This window comes from Camelina sativa, chromosome 17 (assembly GCF_030686135.1).
Source record: "Camelina sativa cultivar CO46 ecotype springtype chromosome 17, ASM3068613v1".
NCBI classification, from domain to species: Eukaryota; Viridiplantae; Streptophyta; class Magnoliopsida; order Brassicales; family Brassicaceae; genus Camelina; species Camelina sativa.
In genome coordinates this window covers 29,802,607-29,821,137 of record NC_141896.1, presented here as the reverse complement: position 1 = coordinate 29,821,137, position 18,531 = coordinate 29,802,607, and the positions used below count along the sequence as shown (strand labels likewise).

The 18,531-nt window shown below is 38.6% G+C and overlaps 2 protein-coding genes across 3 annotated transcripts; both read right to left on the bottom strand.

The window, feature by feature from the left end:
- Positions 1–3,274: 3,274 nt before the first annotated feature.
- LOC104759756 (uncharacterized) lies at positions 3,275–5,196 on the bottom strand. Of its 2 annotated transcripts, XM_087497027.1 has the most exons (8): positions 5,108–5,196; positions 4,789–4,882; positions 4,466–4,523; positions 4,256–4,366; positions 4,106–4,173; positions 3,786–3,852; positions 3,638–3,706; positions 3,275–3,554 (listed from the first exon to the last, which is right to left on the bottom strand). In XM_087497027.1, exons 2-8 carry the CDS (start codon positions 4,824–4,826, stop codon positions 3,462–3,464), a joined length of 504 nt encoding a protein of 167 aa, XP_087353153.1. In that variant the 5' UTR covers positions 4,827–4,882; positions 5,108–5,196; the 3' UTR covers positions 3,275–3,461. The 2 variants fall into 2 exon arrangements, with proteins under 2 accessions (XP_087353153.1, XP_087353152.1); XM_087497026.1 differs by lacking the exon at positions 5,108–5,196 and having other exon boundaries at positions 4,789–4,967.
- Positions 5,197–14,553: 9,357 nt separating this feature from the next.
- Positions 14,554–17,548, bottom strand: LOC147924493 (uncharacterized). Its single transcript, XM_087496800.1, has 7 exons — positions 17,503–17,548; positions 15,928–15,986; positions 15,353–15,509; positions 15,125–15,268; positions 15,004–15,047; positions 14,741–14,824; positions 14,554–14,640 (listed from the first exon to the last, which is right to left on the bottom strand). The coding sequence occupies exons 1-7, from the start codon at positions 17,546–17,548 to the stop codon at positions 14,554–14,556; spliced, it is 621 nt and encodes a 206-aa protein (XP_087352926.1).
- Positions 17,549–18,531: the final 983 nt, after the last annotated feature.

Genomic DNA, 18,531 nt, shown 5'->3' with positions numbered 1-18,531 from the left:
TCTAATGATTCGATGTAATGTTAAGATTTGTTATTATTCGAATAAGTTCAGCTGTTTGTTGTTTTAATCTTGGACCTATATTTTCGCGTATTATGCCAAAAACTCTTATCGAATCTTTAATTTATGTTCAAATATATATTTTAAACAATTTATGCATAATATCAAATTTTAAAGATACTTTTGACAGAGTATCTTTCATGAATGACAGATGCATGCCCTTTAAAATTTAATTTAAACATAATTGTCTGAAAATCGAAGACCAAAGCATACCATTTATACAACAGTAAGATTTCGATTCCCATAGTTAAGATTTTTTATTTTCCCTACCAAAATGATTACATCAAGTTAAAATTCCCAAAGATGGTATACGAATATTAACGAAAGATATCAGAAATATATGCGGTAATTAAATATTATGCAATATAATTATTTAATTTTAATTACCAAATAGTCGTAATTCTTGATATATTAATAACGTCTTATCATATTATCTACTATAAAAAATTTAAAGATCATAGATGTTTTCAAAATATATCAAGAGAATAAATTTAACATTGCAATTTGGCCATTATCCTCATCGTTATTTTTTTGCTGCATGTAACATATCACAAATCATAAGATTTCTATGAAATTAGGATATATAAATTCATATTGAAGAAAATCGTTTTGTTATTGTTATAAACAATGTTAAATGAAATTAAATAATTGTTATCTGTATCATAATGTCTATATATAAACTACTATGAGGACTGTTACAAATTTCTTTAGTGAAAGCGCTATTCTAAGACCATGAAATGACGATATTGATAAGATAAATTAGTTTCAAAAATGTTTATTGCAAATGAATATTTTTGCTGTATCACAAAATGTATTTTTTAGTTATATAAACGCTTAGACCATTGTAAAATTAAATTAACATCTAATTTACCGACTTTAAAAAAATACTATAAATCTGTAATTATAATCATAATTATATATATTAAAATTATAAATATTTTTTTAAAAAAGGACACTAAAACGATTAAGACGCAACGCTATGTTTAATCGTGACTGTTTGTATTCTTACAAATCCCAAATTCCCATTTTCGTCTTCGATAACAGTGAAGGAAAAGTAAGAAACCCTAAAAGTTTAAAATACTAAATTAATTACGATTTTGAACATATTTTAAAATAACACAAATCTTATTTTAAAATAAAATATTTATTTGACATTTTTTTTTTTTAATTCTTGCCCGCACGCTTGTGCGGTAATTCTCCTAGTAATGGATATTTTGAATGAAAAAAGAAAAAGAAAACCAACTTTTTTATAAGGGACATGAGAGAAATTGTGTATGATATTTTTTTGTGTTTTATGTTTAAGTTTATTCACATGTTTTATTATTATTAAATGATATTATTAACTATGGAGTGCGTATTTGCTAAAAACGCTGGGTATTGTCTACCTTGAAAAATTGAAGTGAGTTTTTGATCTTTTAGGTATAACTAGGTTAGACCCGCGCGATGCCGCGGGATATTTTTAATTCTTTTTTAATATATTTGATGTTAAATATATAATTTTTATTTTCTGAAATTATATTAATCATAAAAATTATGATTTAGACAATGATAAAATATACAAATGTACTGAAAAAAACATACATTAGTTTGAAACTTCGTAGTATTTGTTATGCGTTTACATTTTAAGTCAGAAAAATTTAATTGTATAATTGGCTAAACGAAAATTCAAATACTACAATCATCACAGTAAAAGAAATCACATCTCTATTCGTAGTGAATGCATGCTATAACATAGACATATGATAACATTGACTAATGATAGAAGTGATGTGGAACATAAAAGGATTTTTACTGGACATGAAATGTTTAACTGTATTATTTAATTTAATTGGCTATCTATTTTAAGATTTGACAAGTTATAAATGAAATTATAAATGTTAACTGGTATTTGTTTTTAGATTTACTTGTTGATCAACTTGTTAAATGAATCATTAGCATGCAGGTTTTGATAACATTGACTTTGTTTGCATTTTTTATTGAATAAGTGACTTCTTGTGAGTTATATGTTTTTAAAATCTATTTTAGCAACTTCGATGCATTCTAAGTTAGACATCTGTCAACAGAGCCTGCGAATGATACAAGCGAAGCAAGCAAGTGCTTGCGGCCGATTATTTATTAAAATAATTTCGTCCCAAATATTGTGTAGCGATATGTAGTCTAGTTGTAGTGCTCAGTTTATTCTGGTCTTCACATTCTAGGTTCGAGTCTCCAAAAGTGTTAATCTTTTGTTATTATTTATTTTTCGTTTTTGTTCATAAATAATAGCTACAAATTATTTCTAAAATATCTCTTTAATAAATATTACTTTTTTTACTTTTTTATATTACTTTTTTATAAAAAAATAATATTACCTTTTTAGAAACTGACAGAAAAAAAATCAATTAACCTAGAGATCATTTTTTCTTCTTCCTCTAGCCTCTTTACTGCACATCCTTACCCTTGTTCACTATTGTCTATTTCTCTAATTCTCTGGTTCTGAATTTTCCATCTTTTTTGTTCTAAAATCATCAACTTTGTCTCTAAATCATATACCTATTCTAGAGTTCATCTTATAAATTTAATTAGGTAAGTTTTCTCGTTTGGCTGTTAATTTTTGTATCTTTTTATTCACGGCAACATATGTAATACATTCATACATGGAATAGAATCATACAAACGTTTTGTGCCATATTCAATTATATAATATCGATAATGCTCTGCATCTTAGTCTGTTGGTTCAATTATGTGTCCATGTAGACAAACAAAAAACTGATGTGTATTAATGTTATAATTTTATTGTGTAAATATTTTAATTGATGTGTCAATTCCTCCTTCGACTAAAAAGCTGAGGTGTCAACACTGGAAAGAAACACATCTTATTTTTATTGTATTGATTATGGTTGTATACAATAACGCACACTTTACAATTTTTTTAGTGAGAGAAAACGCAAATTAAAAAATGAAGCTGTGAATGGTGACTCATTAGTGGTTTTCAATTTTTTGTTTGAATTCTGCAAATAATGGTGTTACCATTCACTACCTTAGTTTCAAACTATTCGGTATGTGCGTATCACTAAACCATCATCCTCTTACAATACAAAATCTGTAAATATCTATAAATTTGATAATATAATTTAGCTTGCATCGCACTGTTTTTATCAAGTCAAGTTTTCATTCATATAGAGAAGCTCACTGTATGGATGTTATATTACTATCACAATAAAATATAAATCATGAATTGGTAATAATGGAAACATTAACACCGGCCGAAAGAAGAACATTTGGTTTGATTTTTTTTTCTTACTTTTGTTTTTTGCTCTGCACTGAACTTAGCTTTCCCTGTGGTTGTGGGTGGTAAAACAATTCTAATCATCTACGAATGGATGACTATAAATTAAAAAGAAAATCTAAAACCCCTAATTCAGCTATGGCAGCGATGAAACCGAAGGCCTATGGCTATGATCTTGCCTTTCTCCTTCTACGTGTCTTGGTGATGGACCAAACATGCTCAAGAACACCTTCATCATTCAAACCAATATGTCAATAATACATAAGAAAAAAATCTAACATGAGTGAATGTTTGAATGATCATATGACTTACCGGTAAAAATACAAGGCCGTGCAAAAAACCAAGTAGGACTAGTGTCAGATACATCTTGAAGTAGTAGACCTGTGGGAGATACAAAAACAAATTCAGAAGCCAAATACGAAAAGGAAAGGAAAGAATTAAAAAAAAAAAAAGCACATACCACAAAGACTTCTGATCTTGAGAAACCGAGCACAATCACCCCAACTAGCTTAGTCAATGTAATTCCACTGCCACAGTACATGATACGAATATCAGAATAATCCAATATACAGAACATAAATAAATATTAGGAAGCAATTCTAATAAATAGGAAGCAGTTCTTGTTTGTGAGATCCATCACGGGAATTGGTGGATTCTTCCCGAGTAAACGCGTGGGGAAGTTATGGGCTTTGCTAAGCGTTTATCATCTTATACCGAGGGAAACAGAATCTTTGGTTTGTGTTCTATGTTCATAGATCGAGTTGAAGAGAGACAAAATACCTGAAAACTGAAGCTCCCATCCCACCCAGCGCCTCTTTCATCCGTTGGTTTCTGTCCCCAGAGCTTATCTGAGCATTTAGGAAATTCTCGTCAGGATGAAAATATCATTTTGAATGTTAATACTGTTAATACAGACAGAGGGGGACTGACCGAGAAAGCGTGATTTATGTGTACACAAAACTCAACCGCTATGCCCACGGACATGATTAGATTTACAACCGACAGTGCGTTTAGCTGGATATGAAAGACTGCCATAACCCCCTAGCATGTTTTAAATCAAGGGTAGGTCGAGTATCACGTTAGTAATCTGAGAGTATGAAAACAGATCGTTTTCTTCATAACAATGACAGAGTAAAGTACCAGGAGATCAATAATGATCATTGCAATCACCAGAAAAATAATGACAGAGCTCCAGAAGCTGAGTTAGAAAGCAGACAGAGGGGAAAAAATGTAGAATCAGGTTTACCATATCTAGCAAGAAAACTATGATTAACACACAGGTTAGAGTATATTTCAGTGGGAAAGAGCTTTAGAGTGATACCTGCATGTGATGATTAAACACACGACAAACACGGCAGATGAAAAAAAAAAAAAATTCAAAGTCAGCTCGAAGTCAAAAGTTAGAATCAAGACCTACCAACTAGAAACTCAAGCTAAGATCTGAGAATATAAGATTTACAAACCGATGGCTATGGAGAGGTTGATTAATGCAGTTTTCCATATGTCAAGATATTGCTCAAAGAACATATAAAATACTGAATATGGATAAATCTCCATCTGAAAGAGAATAAACTACAGGTTAGACATTAAGTTCGCTAGAAAGAAACTTTAGCAGAGACCATAGTGATGAAGAAATTGCGACAAGCTAGAGCAGTTTCAATAAGAAAACCATATCCAACTAGATAGTAAAGGGGGAAAAAAGTGTTTAGTCATTTGTTTATCAAAATATGAAATCATGTCACTTGCATCGATCAATATATGGTGGTAGTATATAATGTTTACCTTTAAGGAACCGGAAACTTTTGCACTAAACTCTTGAGCAGCTCTCATTGAATTAACATAGTCAACCTGAAAACAACTTTCAGTATAAACTAACACAAGATTAGAGACTTGCAACCTGCTTATTAAGGGGTGTATAATAAGTGCGGAACGATGAAGCTTGAATGATACCATTTTCATAGCCTGGTAAGAAAGGAGAACATACATATTACATATTTGGGTATCAATACCATGCTAGAATCGATGACAGTTAAATGGATTCAAAAATAAAAAGGAGATAGTGTGGAACCTTGCAAATCAACACTACTAGAATAAGGACCATGGCTACCTTTAGCACAATCAGCGGAAGGAAGCGCACTGAGGAACCAAGGAAGTTTCTGTAGAGAATGGAATGTATTGATATTGAATGAAAGGGTTTACATATTTATACTAAAATACAACTTAAACCTAGTACTAAGTAATTACATTTAGAGTCCTATATGTATTGACTCTTATACACCCCCGCAAGATGGAGGAGCGCTTGTGACACCAATCTTGGAACATGCCGTGACAAACTGTTGTTGACATATCAGTTTAGTGAGGGCATCAGCAAGTTGATCCTTGGTGGATACATGTTGAACCTGAAGCATACCATCTTGAATGTGATTCCGCGTGAAATGATAGTCAAGTGCAATATGTTTCATTCTTGAATTGAAAACTGGATTGGCGCAAAGGTAGGTGACGCCAATGTTATAACAATAAATGATCGGAGGTGAGCGAAGAGTGAGACCCAGTTCAGTAAGCAAAGAACACAACCAACAAAGCTCCGAGGCTGTGTTGGCCACAGCCCTATATTCCGCCTCAGTTGAAGAACGTGTAACACCTCGTTGCTTCTTTGAGCTCGGAGAGACAGGGTTTGTGCCAAGATAAATGACATAAGCATTGGTAGAGACATAATCATCAACATCACCAGCCCAATCTGCATCCAAAAAACCTCGAAGAGTGAGAGAAGAAAGTGCACGAAGAAAGATACCATGAGTTTGAGTGCCAGCGAGATAACGTAGAACCCGCTTAGCAGCCTGCCAGTGAAGATCATTCGGCTGATGCATGAACTGAGAAAGACGATTCACAGCATAAGAGATATCAGGTCGAGTGAAAGCAAGGTACTGTAGGCTACCAACGACGGAGTGATACGGAGAAGGATCAGCCAGGAGGGAGCCACCGGACTTTGTGAGCTTCGGAGAAGTCGCCATTGGCGTCGCAACAGGCTTTGCATCATGCATATTGTGTCTTGCTAAGAGGTCAACGATATACTTACGTTGCATTAAGTGAAGTCCAGCTTTGGTCTGTGTGGCTTCGACACCAAGAAAGTAGCTCAGGTCGGTGGGATCCTTGATGGAGAAGCGAGAAGCGAAGGAGGCAAGTGTTTCAGCAATGTGCGATGAGCTCCCTGTGAGAAGGATATCGTCAACATAGAAAAGAACATAAACATACACCGAACCACTCCGTTTAATGAACAAGGACGTGTCAGCAAGAGAGTTGGTGAAACCGGACTGGAGTAGGTGTTGTTTGAGAGACATATACCAAGCGCGAGGAGGTTGTTTAAGACCGTAAATGGGCTTGCGTAATCGACAAACATATTCTGTGAGAGTAGGATCAACAAAGCCTTGGGGCTGTTCCATGTAGACCTCCTCAGTCAACTCACCCTGCAAGAAAGCATTGTTTACGTCTACTTGTTTTACCGGCCATGAGTGAGCAACAACAACATCGAGAACCAAGTGTATCGTCGTCGTTTTAATGAACGGACTAAAGGTGTCAGCATAATCGACCCCATGGCGTTGATGATACCCCTTTGCAACAAGGCGTGACTTATAGCGATTGAGCTCACCATTAGGATGGTATTTTGTTGTGAAAACCCAGCTTGAACCGATAACATTTTGGGAAGGATGTGGAGGAACCAAATACCAAGAGTGATTAGCCATCTGAGCGTTGTACTCATCAGACATGGACGGTCGCCACCGATCATCCTTTAAGGCTTGAGCCACGGTACGGGGTTCCCTGTATTGATGCGGACCTCTAACATGTAGATTCAATTTGTTTTTCGGTTTGGTGATATCATTTTTGGCTCGAGTTTGCATTTTGTGGTGGTTCAACGGGTTGAGGTATTTGTGGTTGTTGTGGTTGAGGTTGGTGGGGAGTGATAGACGTAGAGCGATGTTGCTCAGGAGGGGCAGAGTTGTTGGAAGAAGGTTATGGCTGAATCGTGGGGTTTGATTCATTTTGAGTGTGAGCAGTGGGCTTATTCGAAGTTGTTGTTTGTTAGGCCTGGTTTTGTGGCCGATTTAGTGGAGCAGTAGGCTCAGTCGTGAGAGAGAGAGGAGATAAGTGAGGCGAAGAAGATACCTGAGGTGACGGCGGAGATGAGCGTAACGGTGGGGACGGCGGTTCCGGGTGAAGGATGATGTCAGGGGTTCCACTAGAGGACGAGGGCGAGGATGAAGTGCAAGGAACCGGAGTGACCAGTGAGTGTAGAGGCGGAACCGAAGCAACAACGGGAAGAGAAGATGGTGGCGGTGTAGGTTTGGCAAACGGAAACACTGTCTCATCAAACGTGACATGCTGGGAAGTATAAATCCGGCCAGAAGGAACATGAAGGCAGTGATAAGCACTCTGTGTTAGGGAGTAGCCGAGAAACACACACAAGAGGGATCGACTCTGAAGCTTTTGTGTCGTGTATGGCTTCAACCAAGGGAAGCAACGACAGCCAAAAACTTTAAGATTGTCAATGTTTGGCAAAGTTTGAAACAACATCTGAAACGGAGAGCGCTGGCCAAGAACCGGCGTAGAGAGACGATTGATGAGATAGATGGCAGTGGTGAAAGCATATGGCCAGTACGAAGTTGGAATCGAGGCAGTAGACAAGAGAGTAAGGCCTGTCTCCACAACATGGCGATGTTTGCGCTCAACAATGTCGTTGTGCTCTGGCGTATGTGGTGGAGACGTTAAGTGAGAGATGCCATGAGTAAGTAGAAAACTACGTAAGCCAACAAATTCACCTCCATTATCAGAAAACAAGGTTCCAATTTTTTGTTGAAATCGATTCTCCATCAACGATTTAAATGCAACAAAAACTTCTTTGACATCAGACTTGCGTTTAAGTGGATATAGCCAAGTATAACGTCTGAAGTGATCGACGATGAGCAGGTAATACTTAAAATTATCAACAGAGAGAACAGGAGACGTTCAGACATCCGAGTATAAGCATTCAAGTGGTCGTGCAGTTTGAATAGTGTTTTGGGAAAAAGGAAGCTTATGACTTTTATTAAGAGAACAGTCTGAGCAAGATAAAAAATTTTGAGAACCCAAAACAGAAATTTTAAAATTAGAAAGCATAGTGTTTAAAACAGAAGAAGACGGATGGCCAAGACGGGAATGCCACACTGAAAGAGGAGCTTTTGAACTAGTGTAGGTAGACAAGGCAGTCATTTGGTGCGGCGAAACTGGCCACTCATACAGTTCATCCTTTGTGCGGCCCTGAAGAAGTAAAACCCCCGTACTGAGATCCTTCATGTAATGACCCTCACCAAGGGTAAAAATCCCAAAATAAAATTTCAAGGAAATGACTCGGGAAAGACTTCAAAAGAAAGAAGATGTTAAACGAAGAAGAATGACTAGAAGAAGTCCGAGAAAATATTCGTGAGTCGGGGAATGACCGAGCCAAGATTGGAGTGACCGGAGGTGAGATCGAGGCCTTAAAACTGATCAAAAATTAATGGTTTATGCGAAAACAGCATCCGCGGGAAAGTCGGGTAAGTACCGATGAAGAATACCGAGACGTCCAAGGGATGTTCGGGTAATGTCCGGGAAGAGATCAAGATGACCAAAGAAAATCGAGAAGACCGGGAATGGTCGAGAAAATTATCCGAGGAGTCGAGAAAAATTCTCGAAGAAATATCGAGAGACCGACAATATCCAAGACACCAAGAAAAGTTTGTCCGAGAACTATCGGGAGAACCGATACGGTCTGGAAAATGCCGAGAGGGACGTCCGGGTGAGACCAAATAATGCCGAGAGACGGGTTTTTGTCGAGAAACGTTGACCGAAAGATAGGTTTTACCGAGGAACGTCGCACGAGAGACGAGGAATGCCGAGAAACCTCGATCGAGAGATGAGTTGGCCGAAAAAAATAAAATTTTTATTTTTCTCAAAAATCTGGCCAATCGGATTACATGCAATCGCATGCACTAATAAAAAGATTTACATGCACTAATAGAGTGGAGTTAGTGGGATTAATGGCGACTAACGATTGGGGGTGTTAATCACGCTAAACATGCAAGCCATGAGGAAGACACTTGTCAAGAAGCACTAAGGGAGAAGAGGAAGAGTTCGAGCCTATAAATAGAGGGTGTGAGGCTTCACTATTTCATTTTCCTCATTTCTCAAATTTCTCTTAAGTCTTAAGCTCTCTTCTTTCACTTAAAAATCAAGAAAGATCAAGATAGAAGTCGAGAGAGAGGTCGAGAGAGAGAACTTTTCGACACTGTGTCGAGAGGAAATCGAGGAGAGAAGGTTATTGCGAGAGAGAGATCGCCGAAGAAAGACGAGAGGGTGATCGACGAGAATTATCACTTTGTCGAGAGCTCTACCGAAGAGTTCGTCGAGAGTAGACAGAGTTTGTGTCGAAGAATTGTCGAGAAAAACCGGTAATAGTGATCGAAGATGGTCGAGAGCTAGACGCGGTTTTTGGTCAAGAATGAGCCGAGAAAAAAAGTTGGTTGCGGTGGTTGCGGTCGAAGAAGCGGGAGGCTGATCGACGCGAAGAAGAAGCGGAGTGTCTGATCGAGTGGTGCCGTGAGATCCGGTAAACATCGACGCGTTAAGAGGTGAGTCTGTGGTAAGTATTTAGAGTAGCTGCATGTAGTTGCGGCTTAAAATTTGGTGCATGCATGCGTAGATGAGATAATTTGCATGGTGAATAAATTGGACTCACTCGATATTTGGTAAAGAAGAATTTGGGTGAAATTTTAAGTGAAACGAAACACTTAAAAATGTGGTTTAAGGGTTGCATGCATGATCGGACCTAGAGGGTTTTGCGAGTATAAATTCTTGCTTAAAAGTCGGTTTCATGCAAGAGTAAATTAGTAAATATTTTGCATTTTATTGCAAAATATTGGTCGAGGTTGATTGCATGCATAAATTGGATTTAAGGGATTTAAATGGTTAAATCGAGTGAGCTTGCATGCGTAATTGGGATAAGAAGGAGTTAAATGGTTTAAATCAATTGGATTGCATGCATGATGAAACATGTTGCATGCATTGCTTAAGTGGATTAATTTGGCTGCATGCATGTAGATAAATCATCGGTTACTTGAATTTCTATTCTTGTTACTTGATGATTAAGGTTGATTCTCTTGCTCGAAGTTTCTTGCGTGTTTATGCTTGATTTTCTAGCTTGAGACGTTGTTGGTATTTTAGCGAGTCTCTTGAATTTGTTTCTTGAGTCTTAGCTAGAATAAGTGTGTCGATCTTCTGTTCCAACTAAGGATGTCACGCATGAATTCCCGATGAACACTCGCGCGGGACACTGTCACGGCAAGCTAGCTACTAGCGTGACCGCTACATGACGATGTAGCATGTTTGTGGGCTCGTGTTGGTGACCTTTTGTGTCTCGACATGGAGAAGTGTTGGGGAACGGAACAGAATTTCGAGGGCCCTTAGGTGAAAAGAGTCTAGAGTATTTCAAGCGATCCTTGTTGTATTCTAGATGTCTTGTTCAGTTAAATGGAGAAGGAGCCTAGGATATTTCAAGTGTTCCTTGTTTATTCTGGTCGTCCTTGCGAGTCGTGTGTGAATTTTGAGTTTAAGGTGCGCCTTGGGCGTTATTTGGTGGTTATAGCGAGTCTAGATCATCGAGTCGAGTTGTAATGATCTAACTTCTATCGCTTGTTGTGGTTTAATTTGCTTCCGCTAGTGTTTCCGGCTGCGTTGCTTTGATCACTTGCTTACCGTTTGTGGTGCTTGTTTTCTTTGCTTGCCGGGTAGTTGGGTTGGGGAAAGTCGAATCCCGTGTAGGTGAAAGGGGTACCCAGGCTCACTGAGTAATCTTAGATTACTCATGTTTTTATTTTTTGTGGGCTTGCAGGGAAGCCTAAGTGAGTCTAGAGTCGGAGCAAACGTTAGGGTACCGGATAGGGTTTTCTTGTGTCCTTTGTAAAACCCTATATTTTCATAAACGGTTATGTTAAAATTACCCAACTATCTTATATATTGCTTTGATGATTTATTTTCGATGAAATATTTTATTAAAGTAATATATACGGTTTTCAGGGAAAACATGGCAAGCTGCAAATGATACTTGGCCTAGTCCGGGCTAACACAACGCTCCAGGCCACAAGGGTTATAAAGCCTAAGTAGCCTCGGTTGCGGGTGGAATTGTACTGAGGAAAACCGGTCGGGAAGTCTGCAGCTTCCGTCCAACGACCGGATCGCTTCGGTGCAGTTCCTATCGTAGCGTCTCGTGGCTGTTCGATGGCCTTCGTGGTCATAGGACGGTTCGGGGGCGTTACACTTCACCTTAAAGAAGGCAGGATAAAATGCAACAGAGACACCATTAGCATTGCATAGTCGGTATACAGAAATCAAGTTCTTATGAATGTCAGGGACATACAAGATTTTATTCAAAAGAATATCACGTGAGCGAGAGGGAAGAAGTTTGGAACCAGTATGAGAAATGGCTAACGGAGAGCCATTAGCAACAACAACATCTTCCCCACCGGTGTACGGTTCGTGAACAGAGAGGTTTGCCAAGTCCGACGTCATGTGGTGCGTAGCACCACTATCAAGTATCCACGAGTTTGGATCATAAGGAGATCCAATAGCAGCATTAGCGCGGGGTTGCCATGGACGGAAAGGACTGTTTTGCGGAGAGGAGGTAGCGCGAGACAGAAACTGCGGACACCACCTTGCACTATGGCCTTGTGTGTAACAAATTTGGCCCCGACCTTTGTAACCTCGAGGTTCATTGGTGGACAGCGGCTGGTAGAACTGACTGTGAGACACACCCCCGTAGTTGGAGCCAAAGGAGATATGTGAGAAGGAACCGCTTGTTGGTGTTAGTGTTGTGGTGTCCACCACGAGACTGGTGATGAGGACGATTGGTAGCAACATTTGCCGTAAAAGGAAACGTCGGTGGAGTAGCCTTGGAGTAGCTTAGCTTCATGATTGAGCAAACGTTCATGAACGTAGGCGATGGTAGGAGATGTATCACATGCAGCCACCTGATCAACAATGGGACTATACTCGTCGGGGGAGACCATCAAGGATCTGCTCAATCTGGTCATCATGCTCCATGGGACTACCCAGATTGGCGAGAGCATCAAAACGAGTCGTAAGGCTATGTAAGTACTCATCAATTTTTTTGGTTCCTTTAACAATAGGTTTCAACTTATCCCTCAACTGGCATGCATGACCCCTGCTTGGTTTAGCGTAGGTATCAGCAAGAGTGGTCCAGATCTCAGCCGAAGTAGTGGTCCGGGAAAGCGGAGACTGGACGGTGGGAGTGACGGATCCGAGGAGAGCACTGTAAAGTAGCTTGTCTTGACGCTGCCAGTGTAGAAGAGCCGGATTTGGAGAAACAACATCACCGACGGTGACTGTAGCCGGCGGGATTTCAGTGGAGCCATCGAGATAACCAGCAAGTCCATGACCATCGACAAAAGCATGAACTTGGAGTTTCTAAATGACGTAAGTGGTTGGTGTCAATTTCGTTATGTTAGCCATGTTGAGGCTAAGAAGAGTTTGGTTGTTTGGGTTGATGGTGACGGAATCAGAGGTGTTTGAGGTCTCGGGTGTGGTGGCCATGGCAGCGGCCGAAATTTTTTTTTTTTTGTTTGTGTTTAGGTTTAGGTTAAGGAGCGTACTGCTCTTATACCATGTAGAGAATAGAATGTGTTGTTATTGAATGAAAGGGTTTACATATTTATACTAAGATATAACTTAAACCTAGTATAAATATGTATTGACTCTTATAGTTTCTCTTTGAACTGGGTTGTGGATGGGCGGTCAACTACTTAAATCTGCATGACGGAAGCACTGGACAACCAGAAAAGAAAAAAATTATGCAAGTCATCATTAGAGATGTCAAACACATCCCCACTAATCGAATTTATTGAATAAATTACCGTGGTACAATCTTTGCATACTTCACTTAGGCCACAGCTGCCTTGATCAGGAGGGCAACTAAGGAGGCTAGAAATGCAACAAAAGTACGAGAACATTAGCCTTTAGTAATTTATAAATTGCTCGACACAGTTTAACCATAATATTTTGGACCTTATAAATAAGTATGATATTTTATACGTTTTGAATAATCACAATGTGCTACTTTTGAATAAGTTTTCCAATATTGTAAGAATGTGATAAGAGCCTATCCCATACTAGGCCCTACACCAAGTCCAGTTAAAAGCTAGCTTATGAGTGGGGATGCCCATGTGAATTTTTAACACAATGAAATGATTAGTCCAATTCATAACCAATGAGAACGCTTACAATAATTGAGGTTACTTTTCTTCTGTATATCAGTTCATTTATGTGTGTTGCATATGGGACCACTAGAACTAAATATATATTGACTCTAAGCCTTGGCAGTGAAATCAAAACATATACCTACCTGGTCATCATGGGGGCAAAAGGTACCATTTGTAAACTTTCGACAACAACCAAATGCCTCAGGAGATAACCACACAAGAAAGTCATCAAGCCATGAAGCAGCTGGCTTAGCTATGTAGCTTAGTTATGGAGTCAAAAAAGCCCTTGCAATCTATGGACAAGAATGAAAGTTAGATACTCGTATAGAATAAGAACAGATACTTCGGTAAATATGTGCTTACTCGATTACTGAAACACAACTAATGCCAACAGCTAGAGAAGTTGTAAATATTAATAGTGCCATGTCTTAAAATCTTGTGAGGACATATAAAACTATTTATTTCTTTTCCACATTGACTTGTGGAACACATTAAGAATGTTAGTAATAACAAATTTCAGTAGGTACTAAAGACAATTCCAGGTTATTTACAGACTTAACTTACCAAAGAAAGTCTCACTATCCATTTTTCACACAATCACATTTATCTCAAGTTTTTCAAATTAAATAAATGCAGACAAGCTATATACCTCATTTAAAAGAGAGTTGGGATCACACTTGTTAATGGAACAAAGTTGATTTGTCTGTCTTGATTCTGAGCTGAGACATGAGGCAAATTGAGTTTTAATCATAAGTTGGACCAAATTATATCAGCTAAACACTTACAGCTACGAGAAACAGAACGTGAGATACCTGTAGTTATTATTTTTCAGAACAAAGTATAAAGGTGGACCGATACGAATATAATGTAGAAATATTGTTGAAGTAACCCTAATAGGAATTGAGGGGCACTTGTAAGATAACCTAGGTTTGATACTTTAAATTATTAAAGTTCAATAGAAACCTGAAGATATGAATCCTGAGGGAGAACAATTTGTTGCTCCAAACCAGGCTCAATCCGAGTGGACAATGCCTACAAAATCCATGAACATGATTAATAAAAGAAGATAATTTCAACAGCTAAATGAAGGATACAACATTTCTCTTACGGGTCAGAAAATGTATCAACTTACAATTCCAGCCATTGCTAAGCCAAAGAAGAAGGCAATAACCAATATTTTGACTGCCCAATGGCTGAGGATGGGTGCATGAATTTCCTGAAAGTGTAGAATGAAGCATAAAAAATTCAAAATAAATAGATTGAAAAATTGCCTAGAGTAAAATACATGCAAGGATAACGTAAAATGTTATCTTTTCAAGGGCAATCTCAATTATGTAGAACATAAACCAAATCTCCAATGGTGTACTAGGTGGTATGAGTTGATTAATGAAGTACCTTCATATATCGAGTCAAAAGGCAAGCTTTTCTCTGACCAATCCCTGAGAGTGATCCCAGGCAACTACAATGAAACTTTAATTTCACAAAATTTGATATATCAAAACCCAAAAGTGATTACCTTTGTCAGCACTATCTGATGATTGTGATGTCTTGATACATGGGAAGTAATCAACCCTCTTATTCTCTGTCCGTTGGAATTCAAAAACTATCAAAGCAACAAAAGCAGTAACCTGGAGAAGAAAGTCCAAAAGGACAGCCAATGCTGCAAGCATGAAGCATAGAATCGTTAAAAAGTCCGAAGGTAATCAAAGTATTCGAACTGAAATACTGAAAAGTTTTTACTGACCAGCAAACATGGAGAACACTCGAACATCTGGCATTTTAATAAAAGCACCAACAGGAAAAGCTAAAATCTCAACTAAACTTGCAAGAGTAATCGATGATCCAACTTCCATAAGGGCATTGCTTATTCGTCTTTCCAAAGGGAGCTCTTGCTCTTGTCTCTTGACAGCATGAACCAGTTACACATATTATCAACACCGATCTGTCAATAAATATTTCATGTAGAAGTAAGGAAAAAAATAAGAACAAGATGTAGATCGTCGGCTGATCAAAGGTCAATTAAAACCCAAAGTACACTCAACCACGATCTAGTGGTGTCGTCGTAGCACTTTAGGATCGGATCCACAGAGACCAAGCGATGCACTATGAAATTGTATAGATCGAATATAGCTAATGTAATAAGAAAGATTGTGTTTCAAGTAACCGATCAAGAACAGAAAATAAATATGAGTTTCGAAATCAAGGAAAGGTATTGGGCGAAGGGAATCAGTTAGGGGTTTAATCACAAATTTAGATGATAGATTGGAATGCATTAGGAACCGTTCTTGAACTCAAATCACAATTATAAAGCTAACCTACTTCCGCAGCATTAGCTAACTTTGCAAAGAAATAACTAGACCCTAAACTTCCGTTTGAATCTAGATAAACAAGCAAGCATTAAAGTTCAAGTTTGAATTGTTCACAAGGTGCCTCAACTTCAACTTCCGTTGGCTAAGGTCCACCTTGCTCACCTATGTTTCTTTCAAGTAACTCAACAACACTTTCGGAGCCACGATGAATTAAACCTAAGATCTTAATCTAGGTGATCAATCTAGCTTAAGCATTAAGAACAACAAAAGGTGAAGAACAAATAGATCTATCCCAAATCTAACAACCTAAGTTTAGATAATCATAAATCCCCCTTTGAAACCCAAAACCCAATAGTAAAACTACTCAGACATGGAAGTAAAAGAAAAGCAAATCAAAGATGAAGAAATCATAATCGAATTGCAAAGAGAAATAAAAGGGTTCAGAATTCTTCTCAAAAAGGTTAGAAAGGATAAGAGATCTTCTCCCAAAGCTTACAAGTACTCAAAAGCTGCGTAGAATAAGAATTGTTTTTCTAGAGGTCGAGCCTCGTGCTTAAATAGTCAAATAAAACCCTAAAAGTCGGTTTAAAACATAAAAAGAAAAGTTGCTTCGGGTACGGGACTGGTCGATCCCAAATGTGGATCAGCGGATCTCGGATGCTTTTTCTGCGGTTGCTCCATCTGCTTGCCAATCCGATCAGTCTTCAACCAATTTAGCTCCAAACGCATGCTTTCATCCCCAAAACACTCAGTTTCCTTCCAAAGTAGCCTAGAACCTGTACAGACTCACAAAAGACTAAAAAGACTCTAAAAGCACACTTGGACCTAACAAAAGACTCAAAAGAAGTATAAAAACTATGGTTAAAATCCTATAAAATACAGACACATCAATTCCCCCGGACTTGAATCTTTGCTTGTCCTCAAGCAAGAACAGACAAAAACTCAAGAACAAAGAAAATGTTTGAAAGTGGAAACTCACATATTCTTGGGAACTTCTTCTTTGCACTCTTCATCACATCAAATGAAGAACTACTTTTTGTACTCTGCCCATGATTAGGATCAACACTCCCTACTCTGAACTCCACAGCCTTAGAGAACCTTCAATCTCCCCATCATTGTCTCTCTACATCAGATTAATAAAAAGGTGCGGTCTTACCATGGGAGTATCGATCATTGAACTTTTTGACTCCTTCAACCTTTTATCGCCCAAGACCTCCTTCGTATGCTCCCTTTCCTCTCTCTTTTCTCACTTCCAAAGGATTGATTTCTCCCTAATTTTCTAGGGTATCATTTTAGTTTTTTTATCAATCCTTTGCTCTTATCTTGCGGACAGGTTTCCATGAGTTTCGAAGGATGCATGGGTTTACGCACAACCCTCGGTTCACTTCTTTATTACCTATATCCTCTTTTTTTTTTTTACTGAGTACTGAAGGGAAGAGAGAGGGGAAGCATACTTTGCAAGGAGATGCATGTCTCATGAGGCTTGAAGGGAGGAGTCTTGTCCGATGTATACCAAGCCCCAAGGTAAGAAGTTAAATCCGGTTAAGTCTTGTCAAAGCTAGAGACAACTTAGTGTTCAACTTACTGTTCTCCTTGTCGAATGTCTTTTGGGGCATGTTGAGACTGCTCATGTTCATTCCAAGTTTCATTCCAAATCAGAGGTACAAAAGTAATCATAAGAGTGTTAGATCAAAGCAGAAATTCCTAAAATTGATCATAGTTTCCCAATTTTTTTTTTAGTCTCGATAAAATGACTCAAAATAAATGAAAACCCAAAAGAAAACAACTAAAGAAAACGACATTAGTAACCTGGAGACATCCCTCCCCCGGACTTACTTCACACCGTCCCGGTGTGAAAGAAAAGCCAAGAAAAAGGACCTCCGACAACAAAAAAGGGAAATAGAAAAATCCTAGAAAAAGAAAAAGGATAACCTGTGGTGAAGCAGCAGACTAGCGAGTAGGCGAGGGGGTCGCGGAATGGTCAGAAAAGAGAGGCTCAGTAGCTGCGTCCTCGTCGTCACTGGCGGCACTGGGACCCGACGATGGTGGTGCAAAACAGGACGGAGCAAGCTCCTGGAGCCAAGTAGCCAGTCGAGTGAGCAGCATGTTGTTCTTCCTCTCAGTGTCGTAGACCCACCTTTCAAACTCAGATTGAGGCGCTTGTGTAGGTGTGTCAGCAGCGAATTGGCTCACATCAAAAGGAGGAAATGGTGGAAAGGGGCGAGCTGGCTGTGTGGACTCCACGGCGGCTCCTGCTTGTGTGCTACGTGTGGGCTTGCGAGTAGCATATCCACCTTCCTCCATCCAAACCACCTCGTCAAGGTTGCAGAGTGCTCATTCAGGAGGCTCAAAGGCAATGTTCTCCGTCTTGCGAAGTGAAGTGCAAGATAGCATAGGGATCCGCATGTACTGAAAGTTACCTGCCTTGTCCTGAAATCTATAGACAAAATTCTGACGCACAAGAATCTCACTGGTGATTATGTACTTGAAGTCAAGGAGCTTCTTCTCTTGGATCGAAGTGGATGAAGCAATGCCACAATATTCGATGATGGGGGTCACCAAACTACCAATGAGTATTCTCTTATTCTTTGCTTTGGCCATGTCTTTGCGGATC

Coding starts and splice junctions, on each gene's coding strand:
- LOC104759756 (XM_087497027.1), bottom strand. CDS start 4,826: ATGGAAAACTGCATTAATCAACCTCTCCATAGCCATCG. Junction 4,174..4,255: donor ACATAAATCACGCTTTCTCG/GTCAGTCCCCCT, acceptor CTAAATGCTCAG/ATAAGCTCTGGGGACAGAAA. Junction 3,707..3,785: donor CAAGATCAGAAGTCTTTGTG/GTATGTGCTTTT, acceptor TATCTCCCACAG/GTCTACTACTTCAAGATGTA.
- LOC147924493 (XM_087496800.1), bottom strand. CDS start 17,548: ATGAGCAGTCTCAACATGCCCCAAAAGACATTCGACAAGGAGAACA. Junction 15,269..15,352: donor AGTGTTCTCCATGTTTGCTG/GTCAGTAAAAAC, acceptor TCATGCTTGCAG/CATTGGCTGTCCTTTTGGAC. Junction 14,825..15,003: donor TTTTGACTCGATATATGAAG/GTACTTCATTAA, acceptor CTACACTTTCAG/GAAATTCATGCACCCATCCT.